Source organism: Diabrotica virgifera, chromosome 2 (genome assembly GCF_917563875.1).
Source record: "Diabrotica virgifera virgifera chromosome 2, PGI_DIABVI_V3a".
Classification (NCBI taxonomy): domain Eukaryota; kingdom Metazoa; phylum Arthropoda; class Insecta; order Coleoptera; family Chrysomelidae; genus Diabrotica; species Diabrotica virgifera.
In genome coordinates this window covers 97,016,220-97,039,876 of record NC_065444.1, presented here as the reverse complement: position 1 = coordinate 97,039,876, position 23,657 = coordinate 97,016,220, and the positions used below count along the sequence as shown (strand labels likewise).

The 23,657-nt window shown below is 33.8% G+C and overlaps 1 protein-coding gene across 4 annotated transcripts in view; it reads right to left on the bottom strand.

The window, feature by feature from the left end:
- LOC114332504 (insulin-like growth factor 2 mRNA-binding protein 2) overlaps nt 1-23,657 on the bottom strand; it is a 509,159-nt gene that overhangs the window by 355,704 nt on the left and 129,798 nt on the right. For all 4 annotated transcript variants that reach the window (XM_050642734.1, XM_050642736.1, XM_050642735.1 and 1 more), the window contains exon 3: nt 22,763-22,813. In XM_050642734.1, the coding sequence (XP_050498691.1) occupies nt 22,763-22,813 (51 nt within the window). The remainder of the gene's footprint in view (nt 1-22,762; nt 22,814-23,657) is intronic.

Genomic DNA, 23,657 nt, shown 5'->3' with positions numbered 1-23,657 from the left:
AACCATTTGATAGTGTGAAAATAGCCCAATAAATGACCGTTTTGGAGTGTAATTTCCAGGGGCACCTCCGAAATGCATGAAAATTTTGATTTAGGTTTTTCTTACCCTCCACTTCAAAGTTGAATTTGTGCCGTTGGTTGCTTTTACTTAAGGGGTGACATTTACCCCTTCTCGGGGGGTGAATAACGCGTGTTTAAAATAAGGCCGGAAATGGATAAATTGACTTATTTTAAGCACTTTTTGTTCTATAAAGTTTTTTACGTAAGTCAATACTTTTCGAGTTATTCGCGATTTAAAATGTTGATTTTTCGACAAAAAAATGACGTTTTCAGACCGTTTTTCCCAAATAACTCAAAAAGTAAATATTTTATCGAAAAAAATATTTTTGGCAAAAGTGTAGCCTATAAAAAAAAACGAAAAAAATGGTGTACCAGTAAAGTCTACAAATTGAGTAGAAGCGAAGTTGTAGCTCATGAAAAATACGTTCTTATTCGTCTAATTCCAAATCGAATAATTCAACGCGAAATCACCGAAGAAATAAGCGTTTTTCGGGAAAACCCTATTAACATTTTTAAAGTATGGAAAAAAGCTTATTATTTGTTTTTTACAAAAGTTTACAGCATCAAAAATAAACGAACACTGAAAAAAAAATTGGTCCCTTTTTTTTGGTAAAAAAAAAATCGTGAAAACCTCCCTCTATTTAGCACCCTAAATGAAATTAATCGTTTGGCTTTACCATCTATTTTAACTGTATGTATATTGTTTATATGATCTGTAAGTTTGATTGGTTTGAAGTGCTTATTTTTAAAAACGTTTGGTTTTAAAATAATAAAAAAAAAATTCTAAAAATTTTTGAAAAATTTCATTTTTTCAAAATAACTTAAAAAGTATTAGTGATAAGAAAAATCTTATAGAGTAAAAAAATGTAGGTTTTGCTCTTATAAATATGCTAGTTTATTTTGTTTCTTCATAAGACAAAAATTGGTTAAGATATGGCTGTTCAAAATTTGCATACACTCGTGATTAGTGACCCATTCAAGTTTTCTCAATTATAACCCTTTCAAAAATAAACACTTTAAACCGGTGAGACTGACAGATCATATAAAAAATAAATAGGTAAGTAAATTGTTTGTAAAGCGGTAGCGATTAATTTCATTTGGGGAGCTAAACACGGCGAGATTTTCATGATTAAAAAAAAAAAAGAGGGCCAACTTTATTTTGAGCGTAACTCGCTTATGTTTAATGCTAAAACTTTTATTAACAATTAAAACAAAGCTTTTTATAAACACTTTAAAAAAGTTTAAATGGGGTTTTCCCGAAAAGTGCTTAATTTTTCGGTGATTTCACCTTGAAATATTCGATTTGGAATTAGACGAATAATAACGTATTTTTCATGAGCTACAACTTTGTTTTTATTTGATTGATAGACTTTACTGATACATAATTTTTTTTTGGGTTTTTTATAAGCTAAACTTTTGCTAAGGATATTTTTTTCGATAAAATATTTACTTTTTGAGTTATTTGCGAAAAACCGTCTGAAAACGTAGTTTTTTTGTCGAAAAATCAACATTTTAAATGGCAAATAACTCAAAATAACATCCCCGAGAAAGGGTGACTGTCACAGTCCAAGTAAAAGCAACCAACGGCACAATTTCAACTTTGAAGTGGAGGGTAAGTAGAACCTAAATCCAAATTTTCATGCAATTCGGAGTTGCCCCTCCCTGAAAATTACACGGTATCGCCGAATTTCCCGATCATTTACTGGGCTAAAAGAGACACAATGCTGGAAGTCTGGAAGATCTTCGAAATCTACGTATATCTAAAAAATATATTCAGCCTCATAAAAATGATCATTAGTAGGAGCAAAATAATGGACGCGTTTAAGCACGAAAAAGAGGGCTTAAAATAAACGAAACAAAAACGAAGTACATGACCATCAAAAGAACACCTGTCAATAAGATCACAGAAATCAATCAGAAGAAATCCGTAAGGGTAAGAACAGAACAAGTGGGTCGAGGTGAATGTGTAGGTCGCGGTGGATGCTACTAGTTAAGTCGCGGTCGATGCGATGTCGACTGCACATAGCAAGGAGGTCACCTGCGCTGTCAGTCGAGCTAGAAACACTATCAAGTGAAGTAGTTTAATGAAATTTGAATGACAAAAAGACTGTGCATTTGCGATGTTGTGTCAGTCAAGTGATGATAGTGATGAAATGTCAGTTGTAAATAATCAGATCCTCCTTCATATTTCAAATATTTACTGAATTTAATTACTTTAGAAATTCAAAAATAAACTGAATACAAAAAAGGCATTAATAAAAAGTATCCACTCAGATAGCGCAGGTAATGACAACTTGGCTTCGAACGGACCAATCACAGGGAAGCATCCTTGTAGGCCGCGCAGTAGACATCCATGTAAAACAAACTCATTTTATTTTCAAAAGCATCGATGTAAACCTCCTTGATGGCATCGCGCTAAACCTCCACACCTGCTCTGTTCCCTTCCATTCACTACAATGTGTTTGTTTTACATGGATATCGACATCGACCGCGACCTCCATCTCCACCGCGACCCACTTGTTCTGTTCTTACCCTAAGGATCAAAATTAATGCACGTATTTCCAGTGGGAATCGTACATACTAAGCTAATAAAAGATAGATGACATCGAAATTATTAGACAAAAGAACCAACATGACTATCTACATAGCATTGATTATCCGTAGTAACCTAAGGTTGTGAAACCTGGGTAATGACGAAAAATGATAAAGCCCAGCTCAGGACATTCGAGAGAAAGATGCTGAGAAAAGTATATGGTCCGGTGTAAGAGGAAGACGGCACACAAAAGTCTGGAAAGACTGCAATGGCTGGAACACGTACAGAGACAAAGAGATGCAAAAACAACAAAGAAAATATTACAATAAAAGCCGATAGGAAGGCGAACAAAAAAGAAGGCCCAAAACGAAATGGTGGGTGACGTGGAAGACGACCAGAAATTAATGCACGTATTTCCAGTGGGAATCGTTCCAGCTAATAAAAGATCGATGACATCGAAATTATTTAGACAAAAGAACCAACATGACTATCTACAGAACATTGGAAACCTGGGTAATGACGAAAAATGATAAAGCCCAGCTCACGACATTCGAGAGAAAGATGCTGAGAAAAGTATATGGTCCGGTGTAAGAGGAAGACGGCACACAAAAGTCTGGAAAGACTGCAATGGCTGGAACACGTACAGAGACAAAGAGATGCAAAAACAACAAAGAAAATATTACAATAAAAGCCGATAGGAAGGCGAACAAAAAAGAAGGCCCAGAACGAAATGGTGGGTGACGTGGAAGACGACCAGAAATTAATACACGTATTTCCAGTGGGAATCGTTCCAGCTAATAAAAGATCGATGACATCGAAATTATTAGACAAAAGAACCAACATGACTATCTACAGAACATTGGAAACCTGGGTAATGACGACAAAAGATTAAGCCCAACTCAGGACATTCGAGAGAAAGATAAGTATATCTGAACAGATTTAACTGAAACCCTCAAGGTCACTTGCAGCGCATTAACGAAAGTCTGTCGTGTCTTCTCTTCTCGGTTGCAGATAAATGGGTTTTACTGTATATGGCTCGGTGCAAAAGGAAGACGGCACATGGAGAATCGGGAGAAACGACGAGGTTACTGCATTGAATGAAGGGTATGATATTGTAAGCTTTGAGAAAAGTCAAAGACTGTCATGGCCGGTTCATGTCGAGACAAGAAGATAAAAAAACAACAAAGAAAATATTACAATTGTAGCCGATAAAAGGCAAAAAAGGAATTGGAAAAGACTGTAAGACTTGTACACACTTCTTATTTATTTATTTATTTCATTCATTATTTTTAATGAATGACAGTCTTCCTCAGCTGTTCACGTGGGCTCAAAATGGTTTGACTCAGCCATGTTGTCTTTTTAAAATAAAAAATAATTTAGATGTAAATTTATTCATTTTAAGGGGTTGTTATACCCGATATCTGTGGCTTTTGCCCAGCATCCATGTTTTTTATTGTGTTGTTTAGCAATTGCTCTTCTATGAAAGTTTTGTAAGAGGACGAAGCTCTGATGATGACACGTTATGTGTCGAAGAGTTGAAAGTACTTAGCTGATAATAAAACATTTTTACACACTATCAAATTTTTTTGAGAACATCACCTGTTTGCCGTTTTGACCAAAAAAAGGAAGGCACAGGACGAGATGGTTGGATGACGTGGAAGACGACCTGAAAACCATGAATATAAGACAATGGAGGAGAAGGGTCCAAGAGAGATCCGAATGGAATGACATAGTCAGACAGGCAAAGACCCATCCAGGGTTATGATGCCAAAAGAAGAATAATTGGCCCGTCCTGCGCTCCACGCTAGAGTGAAAAGAGTACCATATGGGACGATGCACCTGTCACTATTAGATTTTTTTATTTACGTACAGATTTCGGTTTTCGGGAAAATTGTGTGTCCGGGACCAGTTTGTGGTTGTCTATGCGTGTGCTCTCTGTTTCTTCCACCGCCTCTAATAAGAATACTTGATAAATGTGTTAAATGTGATTATAGTGTAGTGGTAGGGGAGCCCAAGCAGGGATTTTTGCAGTTAATCGAGCGCGTCAGATATCACATGGGGAGAAACCTTGTACCCTGTAAATGTACCTCTGCCGTATATTGGCTCTTAATACAGGGGAGTTAGTTAAAAGGTTGAAAAAAAGGGAGGCCGAAAAAAAATATCTATCCTTAGAAAAACTCGAAATCGTCGGATTAACGACGTTCTACACCTTCGTTGCGGGGTATGCCTGTCAGAGGAAAAGGGGGAAACTTATATGCAAGCGAAAGTTGGTAACAATGCATTTATAGCAGAATACTCAAATCATATGTTTCAGTATTGAATACTTTATAAAAATAAATTATAATAAATTACGGAAATTACGGAATAAATTACGGAAATAATTATAATAAATAAATTAAAAATAAATGGTACGGTAAACAATCCTCATTTTTTAATATGTTATTCCTTACAAAAAAACCTTTAATTTAAGCACAAATAATTAAAAATCGTAAGTCTTAGTTTTTTGAAGTAAACTATAACATACTAAAATTTCATGCAAATCTTTAATTCTTTGCCGAAGGTGTAGAACATCGTTAAGATAAGGTAAGTTAGGTACATGCAAAACAGTGTGTATATTTCAAAAATTTGACGATTAGAGCGGAGCTTAAGGAAATGGGTGAGTCACAAAGTTTCGCAAGAAAAAAGCAAATATTTCGCGAAATGAATAACAGATCGAAAAATTAAAAAACACGTGCTCAATATTTTTCAACAATCTATCGAATGATACCAAGCACGACTCCCAACGGAGAGGGGTGGGGGATAAATTTAAAATTTTAAATACGAATCCCGCGATATTTCGCGAAATGAACAGCAGATCGAAAAACTGAAAAATACACGTATTAAATATTTTTTGGAAAATCTATCGAATGGCACCAAACACGACCCCCACGAAAGTGGGGTAGGGAGTTACTTTAAAATCTTAAATAGGGGCCCCCATTTTTTATTCGTTACGTAAAAATAAGTAACTTTTATTTGAGATATTTTTTCGAATTATGGATAGATGGCGCTACAATCGGAAAAATCGATTGTTCTAAATGGAAAATTAAATTAAAAAAATGGAAAGTCCCCACTAAAATGAAAAACTTAACTTTTTTTGGTTTTAGGACCTAATCTTCATAACCCAATAGGTCCCCATAACGCTCGAGGGACTGCACAGTTAGCATACTTTCCACCCCTACTATTATAATATATACTCCTATAATAGGTGATTTGTGTAATATCATGTAATAAGAAAATTATCGTCCAGAAAATGATTATTTTAAACGATTCTTTTAATAAATTCAGGCAATTACTATTTTTTCTGTTGTCCACAAATTAGATGCATTTCTTTATTGATAAAAGATCTTAAATAATGGATTTCAGACTTATCATTTTTCTTTCATAGAACTATATTATAATATGTATTTACATAAATAGGCTTTAAACAAGCATTTGATAGTGTGAAAAGAGACAAAATGCTGGAAGATCTTCGTACCCTCGCTATATCTAAAAAATATATCAGCCTCATAAAAATAACGTTGCAGGCTTCAAAAGCAGCAGTTAGAATAGATGGAGAACTGACTCCTATGTTTTACATCAATATACCAAACATGACAATATAGTTATTTTCCTAACAAGTGCAGAAAGTCATACTTTTCCGCACGCGACTGCAGTTTGCCGAACGACGCGAAGCGGGAGTTCGGCAAACAGTCGAGTGCGGAAAAGAGACTTTCTGCAAGAGTTAGGAACAATATTTTTTCTACGAGTCTTTAAAAAATTACCAAATCTTAATCAATTAATTTAATTAATATGAAAATACATACACAAATTAATTCTTTGACAAGGTTGTCAAAACCAAACTTTCAATATAATTAGTTAGCATGACGACGATCTTGGTTTCCATGACGATGATTCAAAACGACGGTTATTGTCTACCGATTTGACTTTCGAATATTATGTCAAAATCATTTTATTTCATCGAATTGTCGCGTTAATTTCATTAAAACAGAAACACAATAAGATACATTTGAAATAAAATAGTAAATAATATCTAAATATTAGTTTATTGCATGTATTATAATTATTTTAAGGCCATATTAAAATATCTAAACGCGTGAGGAAAAGTAAAACGCGTGAGGAAAAGTAAAACGCGTGCGGAAAAGTAAAACTTTCTAAACTAAAACACGTGCGCGAAAGTAGACATTTTTGCACGCTCGTAGAAAAAATACCTAATAAAACAGTACCAATAGAACAGGGCATTTAGCACTAAAAACACCCGAATAAATAGATTTTTAAATACAGCACCTAGAGACTGAAGTCTAATATTCAAAAATGGATGGAAATGCATAATTGCACTGTAAGGTACTAAAATGCATCCAAAATTGCATAAATAATAAAAATAAAGCGAAAATCAGTATACTAAGGAACAAAATTTATTATTTGGGGGGTTTTTGGGGTCATCAGAACTGACCCCCGGATCACCTGGTGCCCAAGGTCACGGCAAGAGACGTCATCTTCTGGAGTTTTGATGGTTTTCGGCATTAAATCGATGCAAGCGGATTACTCACAGGTTTTAGGGGTAGCTAAATACGAATATGCCATCAGAATTAACCTCCGGATTACCTGGTGCCCAGGGTCGCTACTAAGGCACGTGATCTTCTGGAGTTTCGAGGGATTTCGGCACTAAATTGATGCAACTGGACTATTCGGGGGGGTTTTTGAGGTGGTTAAATACGAATGTGCCATCAGAACAGACCTCTGGATCACCTGGTGCCCAAGGTTACTGCCAGGGACGTCATCTGGAGTTTCGAGGGCCGACATCATCCTGAACATAATGCAAAAAAACTGCAAGTCTCTAGGTATTTAAAAATCTATTTATATTCTGCTAAATGCCCTCGTCAAAATTACTTCATATGCAGACGATGTTGCTATCATTAGTAGGAGCAAGCCACGGCTAATGGCAGTAGTAGCGAATGGTAAGTAGCGAAATTAATGTACGTATTTCCAGTGGGAATAGTACATACTATGCTAATAAAAGATTGATAACATCGAAATTGTTAGACAAAAGAACCAAAATGAACAGAACATTGATTAGACCCGTAATAACCCATGGTTGTGAAACTTGGGTAATGACGAAAAAATATGAAGCCCAACTCATGACATTCGAGAGAAAGATAGGTACTAAGTAAAGTACATATATGGCTCGGTGCAAGAGGAAGACGGCACATAGAAAATCAGGAGAAACGACGAGGTTAATAAATTGAATGAAGGGCATATATTATATTGAATGAAGTGTAGGTGATTTGTGTAATACCACGTAATAAGAAAATTATCGTCAAGGAAATTATTATTTAACGGATTCTGCTATTAAATTCAGGCAATCGTTATTTTTTCCTTTTGTCCACAAATTAGATGCATTCCTTTATTGATAAAAGATGTCAAATAATAATTGATTTGAGACTTTTACGGAGCAAATTCAGGCATTTATACATTTTGGGGACTAATATGCCGCACGCTATAAAATGAATTACAGGATGACAGAAGTATTTTCATATAATGAATGAATTTTAGTCAATAATTATAGATTAGATAGCAAGGAATTAGAAACGTCAAAGAGAACGTCCACAATTTAGGTGGTCAGATGATACAAAACAACATATTCTGAACCGACATGGATGCAAATGATGCAAGATAGAGAAAACTGAAAAAAATGTGGGGAAGTCTACGTCCAAAGTTGGATGGTCTTGGCTTATTAGACAAGGAATATTGCTTTATAGTGGGAATGATAACGGCGACCCAGAATATAGAAATGGAGTACGAAGAATTGTAACATCGGAATTGGAAAAATATTTGTCTCGATAAATGACAGAATCTCTTACAGCTGAACGCCACACCATTTAATATTAACCTAATACAAGTATATGCTCCTGCTACAGATAGAAAATATGACAATGAAGTAGAAATTATGTTTAATAAGCTTAGAGCAACATTAAAAAGTTTAAAATCCAACGAAATCACATACATAATGGACGATTTTAATGACAAAATTGGTAAAATGTGTATGTCAACAGCTAGGGAATAGACACTATGATTTTTGCTAAGAACACAAAAAATATGGTAGTAACAAACACATACTATAAGTTACATCCTCGCAGGCTGTATACTTGGAGAGCCCATAAAGATAACCCAATACGTATAATAAGAAACCACATATTCAACATTTAGATTACATTCTTATCAACAACAGATTTAGGAACTCTATCAGTAGAGTTACGACATACCATGAAGCAGATAATATTGCATCTGATTACAACCATTTATTCACCGATGCCAGGGTCAGCGAAGAATCCAACTGGACTGTAATACTAAAAATGAATGCTTCTAAGGATGCACCTACATTGAATCCGTATTTCTCCGATTCGATCCGACGTCGGATTAAAAAACAAACTCATTCTATTAAAAAGACTGCACCTACATTGGATCCGTATTTCTCCGATCATATTCGATATCGGCCGACGTCGAACTGAGTAGCTTCCCCTATCAATCGCCCGATATCGGATCGGGCTTCCCTCTGCAGTGTAGGAATACCTTGAGATTGTTTTCAATCCGACGTCGGATCGGATTAGACAAAAGACAAAGACAAAATTTATGATATTTAGTCGCCAACGTCACGACAACGCTTCCCTACACTACAGATAGGTCAACAAAAGATTGAGAGTTACTCACTTTAAATATCTGGGATGCTAAATTACAGACCAACTAGAACTAGACCCAATTAAAGGGATTAAACGCAGAACTGAAGCAGCTCGGACTTAATGAAATTATTCTTCTGTAACCACAGCTAAAATCTAAAGTTGCATTTAAATCAAAGCGAACACGAACGAACGAACGAATTCGTTCGTTAACATTATTGTATTTGTACAGCGAATAGAGCACGACCGAACGAATTCGTTCGCATTCGCACATGTTCCAACCGATGTCGGTAAGTTAAAGAATCATCAAAGGAAATCGTTGTTCAATGTGGACAGTGGATAGACGGTAGCGAACGAATTCGTTTAGAAGTACGGATTTAATTTATTTACAAAAATTAGTTTGAGAGGGTTGTTTATTGTGTAGTCGTGAAAACATAATTTTACAACATGGAATGGACCAATGAAAAGCTACTTCAATTAATTGAGTTATATAGAAATAAAGAATGCCTATTACCCGAAATAGAAGGTATATAAAATAATAAACAGAAAAACTGATTAACATCAATTTTTTTTAAATTAAATAATTATAGAATAGGGACAGGACAAAATGAAATTGAAAAGGACTATTCTTTAAACTATTATGAAAACGAATTGGCAGAACGGTGGTCCAGAAGTACACTTTGGTAGTTTTATATTTGATAGATGACTAATAAAACTATTACCATTAGGAGTATAAAGTACCTGGCATTGATAGTAAAAGTAAGGAATCGTTACAAATATTCAAAAATAGTCGTAAGTTAAGTCATTAAATCACTTAACAAGGCATCACCTCCTCCTTTTTTCTCTATTGTAACAAACTCAAACACCACACTCTCTTCTTCATTTTTTTTCGGCAAGTCCTGCAATAACTATAAAACCATGAAGCAGCGCTAATGATTATATCTTCATCTGTATCCTACATTGCGGACGGATCATCAACGAATGCGAACGTTCACTTCAGTGTAAATGGCCCTACTTTGTAGCGAACGAATAACCAAGCGAACACCTAACAATTCGTTCCTTCGTTCGTTCGTTCGTGTTCACTTTGATTTAAATGCGCCTTAAAATTACGTCGAAGAATGATCAAATACTGTATGGTCGGTTAGTATGATTGGTCGGCGTTGTTACATGGCACAGAGACCTGGACTCTGAAAGCTGATACGATCTATGGCCTAGAGGCGTTAGAGATACGTTTGCATAGAGGAATGCTCCAAATACCCTGGACAGCGATACAGAGTAACGAAAGTGTATTAAATAGAGCAAATGCTGTTCCGATTATCTGAAGATCGTGAATATCTCCCAATGCCAACGTTAGAGGGACCTAATATGGCACCAAAAGAAGAAGAATGCCATTGAAGCAACGAGCATTAAGGAAACATACAAAGGAGGATGTCTTCCTAGGAGTAATCGCAATGCTAATTGTTGGAAGTTTGCGGAAAACCTTATCGTTGTGTATGATGGACAGTACTAACAATGATGATGATGATGATAACAATGCATAATGAATAAACAAAAAAGAGGAGAATTAGAGATTAGCATTAAGTTAAAAATCACGAGATAAAAAGACGTATTGAAATTGCCAGGTCTACTTTTATAAAAATGAAAAAATTATTTTGTAATCGTGATATTAGTATTCATCTACGAACTAGAATGTTAAAATGCTATGTATTCAGTACTTTGCTCTACGGTGTTGAGTCATGGACTCTTAAACAGAGGAATATTAGAAATCTTGAAAGCTTTGAGATGTGGTGCTACCGCCGTATACTACGAATAAGTTGGGTGGATAAAATTACAAATGAAGAAGTAATACGCAGAATAAATAACGAGCCAGAAGTTCTACGGAGTATAAAAAAGAGAAAACTTGAATACTTAGGCCACCTGATGAGAGGACAGAAGTACACATTCCTACAAAATATAATGCAAGGAAAAATCCAAGGACGAAGAGATCCAGGCCGTAGAAGAATGTCCTGGATGAGAAATTTGAGAGAGTGGTTTGGCTGTACCACTAACGAATTGTTCAAAACAGCAGTAAATAAAATTAGAATCGCCCTAATGATATCCAATCTCCGATAGGAGAGGCACTCAAAGAAGAAGATTAAGTTAAAATGAAATAAGATATATCAAACGTTGGAAAAGGACAAACTAGCAGATCAGATCATGAAATGGATACCCTAAAGACAAAGGGAAATGTTATAGGCTAAAAAAGCTTGTGAATGAATGTTTACATTACCAATTTTTTTGCTTGTCTTACTAGGTTGAATCATCTCATGTATTTTTTGTAATACAAAAGACAAGTTGAAGCACATTGTACAATAAAGATTATCACCTTTTAAAAATTTCTTCAAGTGACACAAAAAAATTACGTAGGTAAGGGAGTATACAAATCTGTTCAGACAGACATCAATATCTCTCAACAGATAGGATATCCTAAAAGAAATGCAACCAGCAAGCCAGACGATCTTATTCAATCAGTTTCAAGACAGTCGTCGTTTTTCGTATTGGAGGGTGAAAGTTTTAAAATATGAAACGGAGAGAATGCGAGGTGGGCCAAGTTGGGGGAGTGGTGGGCATCGGGGACCGGGACCGGGATCGGGAGTAGAATGACACGTAGCCGGCGTTGCCGGCTCTTGGAGTAAACGCATTCATGCCCAACATGTTTTTTTACATAACCTATAAATCCTCTTTACACGCCATGTTTCATTTTATTACAGTAATAAAAATGGTAATATTCATATTGTTGTTAGGGCCGGTACTTTCTGTCCCGATTAAACCCCGGTTAGCGGAATTTTACATGACAAAATTCCTTAACCGGGGTTTAATCGGGACAGAAAGTACCGGCTCTTAATCGATTAAAATATACAGAATTGGGATAAAATCTAAGCAAGCGCTACAAGGGTTTGACAGTTTGTCACTAACAGTTTCAAAATTTTCCACAAGCATTATTGAGTTGCATCGCAAGTACTTATCACGAAAGTCATTACTATTTATCCTTGGTCTTAAAAAATGAGTGTACGCGTTTCTTTAGCAGGGTAATGTTTAATTGCCGTAATTGTTTTTTAATTCAATCTGCGATCTTTGTTAGCCAAATTTTAATTTTTGAATGACTATCAATTACTATATACCTCGTCCAATTTACTTACCGTTGCACGTCATCCGCGCCATAGCCTGTGACACGATACCAACACGAAATATTTAGGCGGTGGGTGTGTTCTTTTTTAGAATCAAAATGATTGTAAAGGGGAACACACGTACCGCCTAGATATTTCCTGTTGGTATCGTGTCACAGGCTATGGCGGGGATGACGTGCAACGGTAAGTAAATTGGACGAGGTATACATGTGTTGGACATTACATTATCAGTGTTGGCGCAAAAAAAGAAGATGGAGCATCTTTTACTTCCCCCCCTGGTCTAAATTTTCAGAAATATACGACAATAAAAAATTGAAAACTTCTAATTGAATTGTTGCAGTGTATAGTATACCGTCTGAAACAATTTAAATGGGAGCAACTTGAAACAAATAGAAATGTTTGTACAGGAAAATGTGCCACTTGTATACATACTAAAGTAATTATTACATTGATCTAATAATAATATATGATTTTGATGTTTATTTTAGTTAAGACAATTTGTAAAAACAAAATACCATTTGCCTTTGTACCATTATCAATAAAAATATATTTACTTATTTAGAAATTGTAATTTAAGTTAGCTTTGCGAGACAGCGGGACGTAACGAGAGAGCTGGAGGTCCCGCGGGACAAGAAACAGGACAGTGAAAATAGAAGCGGGACGCATCAAGAGCCTGTCCCCCGTGAAACCCTGCCTGGCATACAGCAAAGTTATTTTGTTGTGCCCATGGGCGCCTATATAAAAATTTTTAGGGAGGGGGGCTGGCGTGAAGATGTCGCACATTACATTAATTTAGTATACTTTGGATAACAATATAAACAACTTACGTGCATAGAAATAGAAATCGACCCACTTAAAAATGTGGTCATTTTTGATGTCTCATATTTCCTAAACCTGTTGGCCGATTTAAGTGATTTTTTGAACATGTTATAGCTTGATTCTTTAACAATAACACTGTAATAATATTGTTGCTAAACAGGTAAATTTTCATTGTATACCGGGTGTACCAATCAAACTGTGTTTTTTTCTCAAAGTTCGCATCACCCTGTGGAATATTCTAGCATTTATAAAATACTGAAACTAGAACCCAACTATAGCCTCAGGTTTTCTTAACATTCTATTTTTTGAATCATTCGTTTATGTTAGATAATAAAAAAGTTAGGTACTTTAACAACTAGACATGTTCTTCATCAATACACGGTGTTTCTAAATAAGTGCGACAAAGGGGTAATTCCGCGTGAAAAAATAATGACAGTTGGCTTCATAAACGTATGTCCTCAAATGTTTCGTTTCCGAGATACAGGATGTTGAATTTTTTCTTACAAACTGACGATTTAATTTATTGCTTTAAAACCGGTTGAGATATGCTAATGAAATTTGGTGGGTTTTAAGACGTAGTAATTGCACATTTTTTAAAATACAATTAAGAGTTTAATATTTACTATTAGCGCGCATACGCGTAATATGACCGATCATATTACCCGTATGCTCGTATGCACGCTAATGGTGAATATAAAATTCTTAATTTTATGTCAAAAAATCCACAATAACTAGCTCTTAAAACCTACCAAATTTCATTTGCATATCTCAACTGGTTTTAAAGCAGTAAATAAATCGTCAGTTTGTAAGAAAAAATTCAACATCCCGTATCTCGGAAACGAAACATTTGCGGACATACGTTTATAAAGCCAACTGTCATTATTTTTTCATGCAGAATTACCCCTTAAAGTTTGTCGCACTTATTTAAAAACACCGTGTATTGATGAAGAATATGTCTAGTTGTTAAAGTATCTAACTTTTTTTTATTATCCAACATAAACGAATGAATCAAAAAGCAGAATGTTAAGAAAACCTGATGCTATAGTTGGGTTTTAATTTCAGTATTTTATAAATTCTAGAATATTCCACAGGGTGATGTAAACCTTGAGAAAAAACACAGTTTGATTGGTACACCCGGTATACAATGAAAATTTGCCTGTTTAGCAACAATATTATTACAGTGGTATTGTTAAAGAATCAGGCCAAAACATGTTAAAAAAATCGCTTAAATCGGCCAACAGGTTTAGGAAATATGAGACATCAAAAATGACCAAATTTTTAAGTGGGCCGATTTCTATGCACGTAAGTTTAGTTTAAAGCACCCGAAAAGCCAGGGGGACCACGGCTCCCCCTTCCCATGGGTATGTGCGCCTATGGTTGTGCTCTACCAGTTGCGTAATATGGAACTGATCGCAATTCCAAGCTGTTACCGATCCATAATTTGTAGACTATGTAGACAAGCTATGCAGCTTGGTTGTCCGAGACAAGTGCATTTTGGCTTAATAGAAGAACTTCTTCAGGCACTCTTGAGCACAAAACTTAATTGCCAGCATTTCTGCACAGTTAAACAGAAACAACATATTATACAATAAATTTCATTTTAGCTGTATAAAAGGTTACTACTTGTTTATCAAAAAATGGAAAAGTTTAAACTTTACAAGAAACTAACGTTATTTTGTCCCTGTCGCGTTAATCATAGGGTGAAAATTGTTGCCAATAAAACTGATAGCACGCTAAAATTTTCCAAAATCTGGCTGATGCCAAACTATTATTTTCGTAGAGCATTTTTTTCTCCTTTGAAAAAAAAACGTTGATCAGCCTTCTTGATACATTCTTCATTTTGATTCTAAACGCGATTAAGCTCTTTAAGAGATCATGTTTCTATAAAATTAATCAATTAGAATTAGTAAGGGTTGTCTGAGATAGAGCGTATCGGTTGACTATAAAAACACTCTCTACATGCTTAATATTATCCGCTTATGTGTCTTTCTTAGGACACTCGATGTTAAAAGATCAAATCTGCTATTGACCCCATAAATTTAGAGAAAGACAAATAATGAAGTATTTATCAACGTTTATCAATATTTCGGTAGGCCCGGCAACGACGCGTACATTCCCAGAAGGTAGATGATCGGGGGAAACGCTCAGAAGAGCAAGGGGATCACAGACGATCGATATCATACAGCCTCGCCCTCGTCACACCGTCTCCAAGGACGATGACACAGATTACTAACGAATTTTCCCATTTTTCTTTTAAACTTAAGACTATCTATCATTAAATACAGTCTATATATTTTCAACGGTCAAATTTGTCACATTGTGAACAAGAAGTTTAAGAAGCTATACTTCAAGTAGCTACTTGTTGCTTTTGGAATGTAGAAGAACTTTTACGCTGATCACATAATTTGGATTAGGGCCATAAAATTGCTGAGTCATATTATGGAAATATGGAACAGAATAGCACAGTTGACACCAGATGAGAGACCGCTGAAAAGTGACATTGTCCTGAAATTGTTTCTTTGTGACAACACATCTTTATCGCAAAGTTCGTCGGGAATAAACCAACAATTGGTAAATGCTTTAATGAGTTAATGTTTCGGTTTCAAAATTGAAAGTTGTTGTCAAAATATTTCATTGATTGTGCCAGCAATATGAAGACATAATGAGGAAGCAAATATATTTCAGGCAAGTACAATCAGACCTGCGAATTTCAACGACGAATAACACTTGCTTGGGCGGTGTATGGTTCACTAAGAGACATCTTTAAGAACAACATCCCAATAGCCATGAAACGGAAGACATTTGACCAATGCGTTCTTCCTATTATTACATATGGAGCAAAAACTCTCACGATCACAAAAACAACAGCACTAAAAATGTGAGTGGCACAAAGGCGCATGGAAAGATCGACTCTCGGTGTGACAAAAAAAGACAAAATAAGGAAAAGAACAGGTATCACTGATAGGTTTGTTCCAACACGACCGAGAACCGTCACGAAACGGTAACGCTCCTGCGCAGTAAAGAAAATCCGTTCCAACAAAAATATGATCGTCATCGGATCGTCCTTCCCACTGTTCCAACAAGAATTGTGATCTTTCGGTGACGGTTTCGTGATGATCATTTCAGTAATCGGGCAAATGCATAATGTGCTGGTTGGACTGACTTGAGCACTAGGATTTAATTCTTTAAATTTTTTGAGCCTTTGATCGACTAAAAGCACACAAGCTGTCACCAACAAAAATGACAAATATATGATTACCGTCATGGGACGATAACTGGGCGATACAATTACGAACATGCGCACAACAAACGGTACAAGTAGTTTCGTGACGGTTTCTGGGCCGTCCAAAAGTTCATGTTGGAACAAACCTGATGTCGAACGTATCGCCAAGCTGAAATGGAATTGGGCAGGTCACATAGCGAGACTGAAAGACTCAAGATGGACCAGAAAACTAATTGACTGGCGCCCAAGAGAAGACAAACGCAGCAGAGGACGACCACCAACACGCTGGATGGACGACATTAAACGGATATCCAAGAAATGGTAACAAGACGCACAGAACCGTGGAGAGTGGCGAAAAATGGGAGGGATCTATGTCCAGCAGTGGACAGAAGAGGTTGCATGATTATGATGAAGTGTATTAAAATTGTTACTTCATCTCATTTGTTGTCTTCCAGAAAAAGAGGAAGACACAAGTCAATACTTAGATAGAAATAGAACAGATGGTAAGGGACAATGGGACATAGCTATAAGTACATAATACGACGGAGGTGCAAGGAGGATAACATCAAGGACTTGGTAAGAAATAGAAGAGTAGAATGGAACGACCAAAGCCGAATTACAACCCCAATAGGGACGTAAAAACTACGAGGGATGATTCCCTTATAGAGATCAGTGGGAAGACCAGGAAAACGATGGAACGAAAATTTACTGGGGTCACAATGAAGCATAGACAGGCATTTCTATACAAAAAGAAGAAGAAGTATTTAATATTTTTATGAACACTGGGAACTAATACGGGTTATAAGTTGGCGTTAAACAATTAAAGTTTATAAAAAAGAACTTTTTATAGTACCACGTTCTTATTATTTATAGGACAGAGTATACAATTATAAACTATTTTGTTGTTTAAATTCCTATGTTTTCTGACACAAGAACTTTAGAATTTTTAATTTTAATAAAATATTTATTTTTGAGAACTTTTTATGCACACAAACTAGCGAGGCAATTTTAAATATTCTCAGTAGCAGTTACAAATGAATAGAACATTTTACATGACTTAGAAAGTAAGGCCATCTATTGAGAAAATCATCTGATGAGAAAGCTAGTAGCGTCATCTTTTAAGAAAAGTGAGAACTAATTTTATCATATAAAATTTAAAATGGCTTAAAATTCCAAATAAAACTCAATGCATCCATGTAAAAGCTGTTAAATATTGCATTGTCATCGAGTTCTGAGCTATCCTAAAAATCATATTCAGATCTCTAGCTAGTCGGGAAGTATGTTTAAAATCTATTACAAGGTTTTTCCAGGACAAAGTGACAAAGAGACACACAGATAACAGACGAAGTATATAAAAACGTGGTAAAAGTCATGTACTAGAATGTAGACAACAAAAAACATCTTGAATTTGAGCAATGTGTTTTGTTGAGTAGATTTGGATCAATAACCATTATAATTTGCAATTATCAGCGCAATTTCTATGATTGTTAATGATAGTTCATTTTTGATATAAAAGTATTCGACAATACAATATTAAACACAAAAAGCGCAGGATTTCATATAGGGGAGTGCAATTAGAACGAAAACATGCAATGTTTCGGAAAAATTCAAACACGCTTTAGTTTATATACATGTTAAGTAAAAAGTTCTACTCGCAGATTTGGCCGCTAATTGTTTATTAATTGTTTAAACAATAACAATTGTTTTTTTATAACTAATTTTAAAAATATCGTTAAATTCATCATTTTACTTTGATCAAATATGTTTCTATTTTGTTTTTGATTATGCTGAATCCGAATATGGCATTACAATTTGAAAATTCTTATACAGAGGCTCTTATACAGTATGTCTGTGTAGCTAGGAACCTCATGGAAAACTTTTTATTATCAATGTTGTTCTGAAGCTATTTTCTTGTGGCATTTTTACAATTTTAACTATTTAGAATGGGAAATAAGCCACAATATTATTAAAAAATGATTTTTATTAACGTTTCGACGCCCAAATCGGGTGCCGTTATCAAAATACAAAATACTATTAATATAAACAAAAATGTTGTTGCTTAGTAAAAAAATTCTTCTAATAATTTATTTAATTTGACTCATTTATATCGGCAATTCAGATACATATGATACATTTTAAAGTAGAAGACTTTAAAATGATATTGCCAATATTTATGAGTTGCGTTCCTGGGACGACTTTACTGAAAGATAGTTCATTCGATTACATGAAATCAACCCCAACTCAAGAATATCCGTCACAAAAAATCATAGCATGTGATCTGTCTTTAAAAAGACAACCACATGCAACGGTGACATTAAAATTCTCGCGTTAGAGATCTCATAGTAAATCACGAGGGAAAACCAGGAAAAACCTCGTGATACTATCCCGACATCGTAAGTATTTGGTCTTACATATAATTTACTCTCAAAATTAATACCAAATTCTGACTTTACTATAATTTTGTTTAAATTATAAATAATATCAATAATACATGGGTATATAAGTAATATTAAAATATAAAATATGTACTAACTCGACTATTGACTTACTAATTGTGGTATTTTCTTTCTATTGACTTCCTCTTTCAGTATGGGTATCCACATCCTACTGCATTCCACCGAGGAATTTGCGACACAATTGGTTTCGTTTAGCATAATTAGAGCCGCTTCTTTGATTTTTCTCTTTTTACTATCTGTTTCTTTCAGGACTATACTTGAATCTCTCCACTGAACTCTATGTTCATTATCCCATGCGTGTTGACATATTTGAGATCTATCAAATTCTCTATTTTTAATATAAGATTGATGTTCACTTATTCTAACGTTTAATGGTCTTGATGTTTCACCTATATAAAACTGTTCGCATTCACAAGGTATTTTATAAATACAATTCTTTGTCCTTTCTTGTTCATTGTTAGGTTTAGTTTTAGATAGAATAGATCTCAATGTGTTGGTTGTTTTGAATGTTGTTGAAATGTTGAATTTATTTCCTATTGTTTTAAGTTTCTCGGATAGTCCTTTTATGTATAGTATTGCTATTTTCCTCGTATTATTTCTTGTGAATGTTGTAGGATCCCGTTCTATGTTGTTCTGTTCCATTCGATCCAATCTTGACAATTCTTTATTTATAAACGATAAAGGATAATCATTTTTTAATAAAACAGATGTTAAGAATTGTTTTTCTTCTAAAAAGGAATTTTCGTTAGAACAAGTAATTTTGGCTCTATCATATAAGGATTTTATGATTCCCTTTTTAACGTTGATGTTGTGATTTGATTTGTAATTGAGATATCTGTTGGTATGTGTTGGTTTTCTATACACTTGAGTCTCATATCCAGTATCCTTCTTTAAGACTAAAACATCGAGGAAAGGCAGGGTGTTATTATATTAAAAATAGAGAATTTGATAGATCTCAAATATGTCAACACGCATGGGATAATGAACATAGAGTTCAGTGGAGAGATTCAAGTATAGTCCTGAAAGAAACAGATAGTAAAAAGAGAAAAATCAAAGAAGCGGCTCTAATTATGCTAAACGAAACCAATTGTGTCGCAAATTCCTCGGTGGAATGCAGTAGGATGTGGATACCCATACTGAAAGAGGAAGTCAATAGAAAGAAAATACCACAATTAGTAAGTCAATAGTCGAGTTAGTACATATTTTATATTTTAATATTACTTATATACCCATGTATTATTGATATTATTTATAATTTAAACAAAATTATAGTAAAGTCAGAATTTGGTATTAATTTTGAGAGTAAATTATATGTAAGACCAAATACTTACGATGTCGGGATAGTATCACGAGGTTTTTCCTGGTTTTCCCTCGTGATTTACTATGAGATCTCTAACGCGAGAATTTTAATGTCACCGTTGCATGTGGTTGTCTTTTTAAAGACAGATCACATGCTATGATTTTTTGTGACGGATATTCTTGAGTTGGGGTTGATTTCATGTAATCGAATGAACTATCTTTCAGTAAAGTCGTCCCAGGAACGCAACTCATAAATATTGGCAATATCATTTTAAAGTCTTCTACTTTAAAATGTATCATATGTATCTGAATTGCCGATATAAATGAGTCAAATTAAATAAATTATTAGAAGAATTTTTTTTACTAAGCAACAACATTTTTGTTTATATTAATAGTATTTTGTATTTTGACAACGGCACCCGATTTGGGCGTCGAAACGTTAATAAAAATCATTTTTTAATAATATTGTGGCTTATTTCCCATTCTAAATAGTTAAAATTTTTATTATCAATTTTACGAAAAAAAGTTATTCTTCATAAAATGCTCTGGATAGTCAAAAATCTAAAACTCAACCATATGATATCAAATTTTATCAATTTTATACGAGTTATGTCAAAAATATGAATTTCGTTAAAGAGTAAAGTACCTTTATATTCCAGAATATAAAAAAAGGTTTTATGAAAAGTTGTTTAAATAATAATTACATCATTCTAATCGAAAAAAAAAAATTCAATTTTTTCTCAAATTACGGATACTCATCGTCATTTTATTATAATTATGATAACTATTTTATTACCACTTTTACGAAAAAAAGTTATTCTTCATAAAATGCTCTCCCTGGTCTAAAATCTAAAATACAACCATAAGATATCAAACTTTTTGAATTTTATACGAGGTATGTAAAAAATATGAATTTTTCTTAAAAGTTAAGTGCTTTTATTATTCACAAAATTTTAATTAGAAGGATGTAATTGAACACTAAAACAAATTTTTTAATTCCAAACAACTTTTCTTAATAACAATTTTCGATATTGTGAAATGCAACGGTACTTTACTCTTGAGTGAAATTCAAATTTTTTGACATACCTCGTATAAAATTAATTAAATTTGATATTTGATGATTGCATCTTAGTATTTATACGATGCAGAGTATTTTATAAAGAACATCTTTTTTCGTAAAACTGATAATATAAAAGTTATCAATAGGTTCCAAGTTACGCAGACATACTGTATAAGAGTTAAAAAAAATTTTTTTTGCTGAACATTTATTATTGTTGAAGCTTATTATTAATGTATTTTAGGTAAGTTTTACAGAAAAAAGTTTTGATCACTTTGTATAAACATTTTTTTAGCAGGCAATTTTCGGTTTTTTTATTACATTTTTGTTATCTTTCTTAACTTTCTCAAAAAGAAATAGTCTATTTCATTTCTAAAGTAAAATAATTTAGTGCATTTTAAAGACTACATCCTAAGCTTTAAAAAAGCACTTATAAAACTGTAATAGATCTGTTCAAACTTGAGTAATACCGTCTTAAAGTGGTGGTAATTCTATAAAACTACGAAGATTTCAAAAATTACATTTTTTGAGAAGTCATATCATTTGAATTACATTTTTGAATGAAACATCATTTAGTAAGATGCGTGAAAGGTAAGTTGTGCAAAATTAAGGGGTTTTATAAGAAAAATTGTATTAGTTACACATTTTTAAATCATTTTTAAACAAAATTCATGTAAGGCTCACTTTCCTCCCCCACCGTACTTATGCCCATATATTTTATTTCTTTTTATTATAACCATAAGATAGCTTAATTATTCTTCTTTTATGTTCAATTTGTAAAATTTCATTTGATCCATTAGATAAAGAATTAGATTAAAATAACTCAACCGTGCACTTCGCCGTACGCTAGTTTACAGTGCGCCAATGTTTGTGAGAAGGGTGACTTTAGCGTTATAAATAAAAAATTATAGAGGATACAGATTTAATTTTAGAAAATTCTTTATATAAGGTTTTTTTGTAAAATTTTCTGAATTTTTCAATGGTCAAGTCAGTTTTTGTCTAAAATTTATATTTTCGGAGTTATTTAAAAAAAAAAACATATAATTTCGTAGTTCACTTGTTTAATAAAAAATGAAGCACCCACGTCTCGAGTAGAACTTTTTGATATGTTGTTTATTAAACATTTCTTAATGAAATTACAAAAAGTTCTACCTTGTTTGATTTTTTCCGAAGTGAAAATCTATATGCACTCCCCTAATAGTTAGATTACTGTAACGCAACATCTTATATTTCCCTCTTTTAAAATGATGAATCTACAATGGAATATCCCGTGAAATTTTCTTTCAAAAAAGACGTAATGAGATGTGTGCCAGCATTAACGTTTACAGTACTAAGTAAAAAATATGAAACATTTTTGGATAAGCTGTTTTTCTTACTTTTTTAGTTCATAATTTCTTTTTGTATAAAAGTGACTAAAAAAGGTTTCAGTAAATACTCACATCCAACCGTTGCCGACCTGCATTGCAGTATCTGAATTTCCAGAAAGAGATCTGAAACAAACAAATCTTAGTTAACTATTTTAAATTTAAAATAAAATTAAATCACTTTAAAGAACACTAAAAAAGGTCAAACTTCTAAAGCTCTAGAGAGATAAGGAAATGTCAAAAAGTACCCAATGAAAGAAAAATCCATATCTGCCAATCCAAGTCGTAGAACAGGGGTCACCAATTATATTTCCTGAGGGTCCGTTTCGAAAACCTAGGACACTTCCGGGGTCCGGAGTTAACACTACCTGTCTGGTTGTTCCAATTCGGTAAACAAATCAGAAGGGTGCAGTGCGAAATTTTTAGGCAGAAATTGTTTTTAACAGCTTTTTAATAAATCCAAAACATCACATTTTTTGCTCGCGAAAATATGTTTTTAGCATTTCTGGATCACCATTAAACAAAAAAGATTTTCTGTCATTTTTTTCAAAACTTCATAGATTTCAAGTTTTAAGCAATTTATAAATTGAAAAATGCGAAAATAATCATTTTCGAAATTTGAAAATTCATGTGTACATTATTATTTTTGCGGTTGTTAAGTGTCTAAATTAAAGTTTAAACATTAAATTTCAAGATTATGATGCGTTATCGGGGTTTCTTTCAATTTCGACCATTTGTTTTTATTGGCGTATTTAATTAGCACATTGGCAATAATTAATTGAATAAATAAATAAATCATTAAGAAAAAAATATGTTAATAATAAACTATAAAATTTTAATAAATGTGGACTATTTGTTGGGCTTTTTTTCATAAGTACGTATAACATGTATAATAAGTGCGACACAGACGCATCATAAATTGCGATGTGCGGCGACTTAAAAGTCGAGTGGACTCGCATAATTAACAATT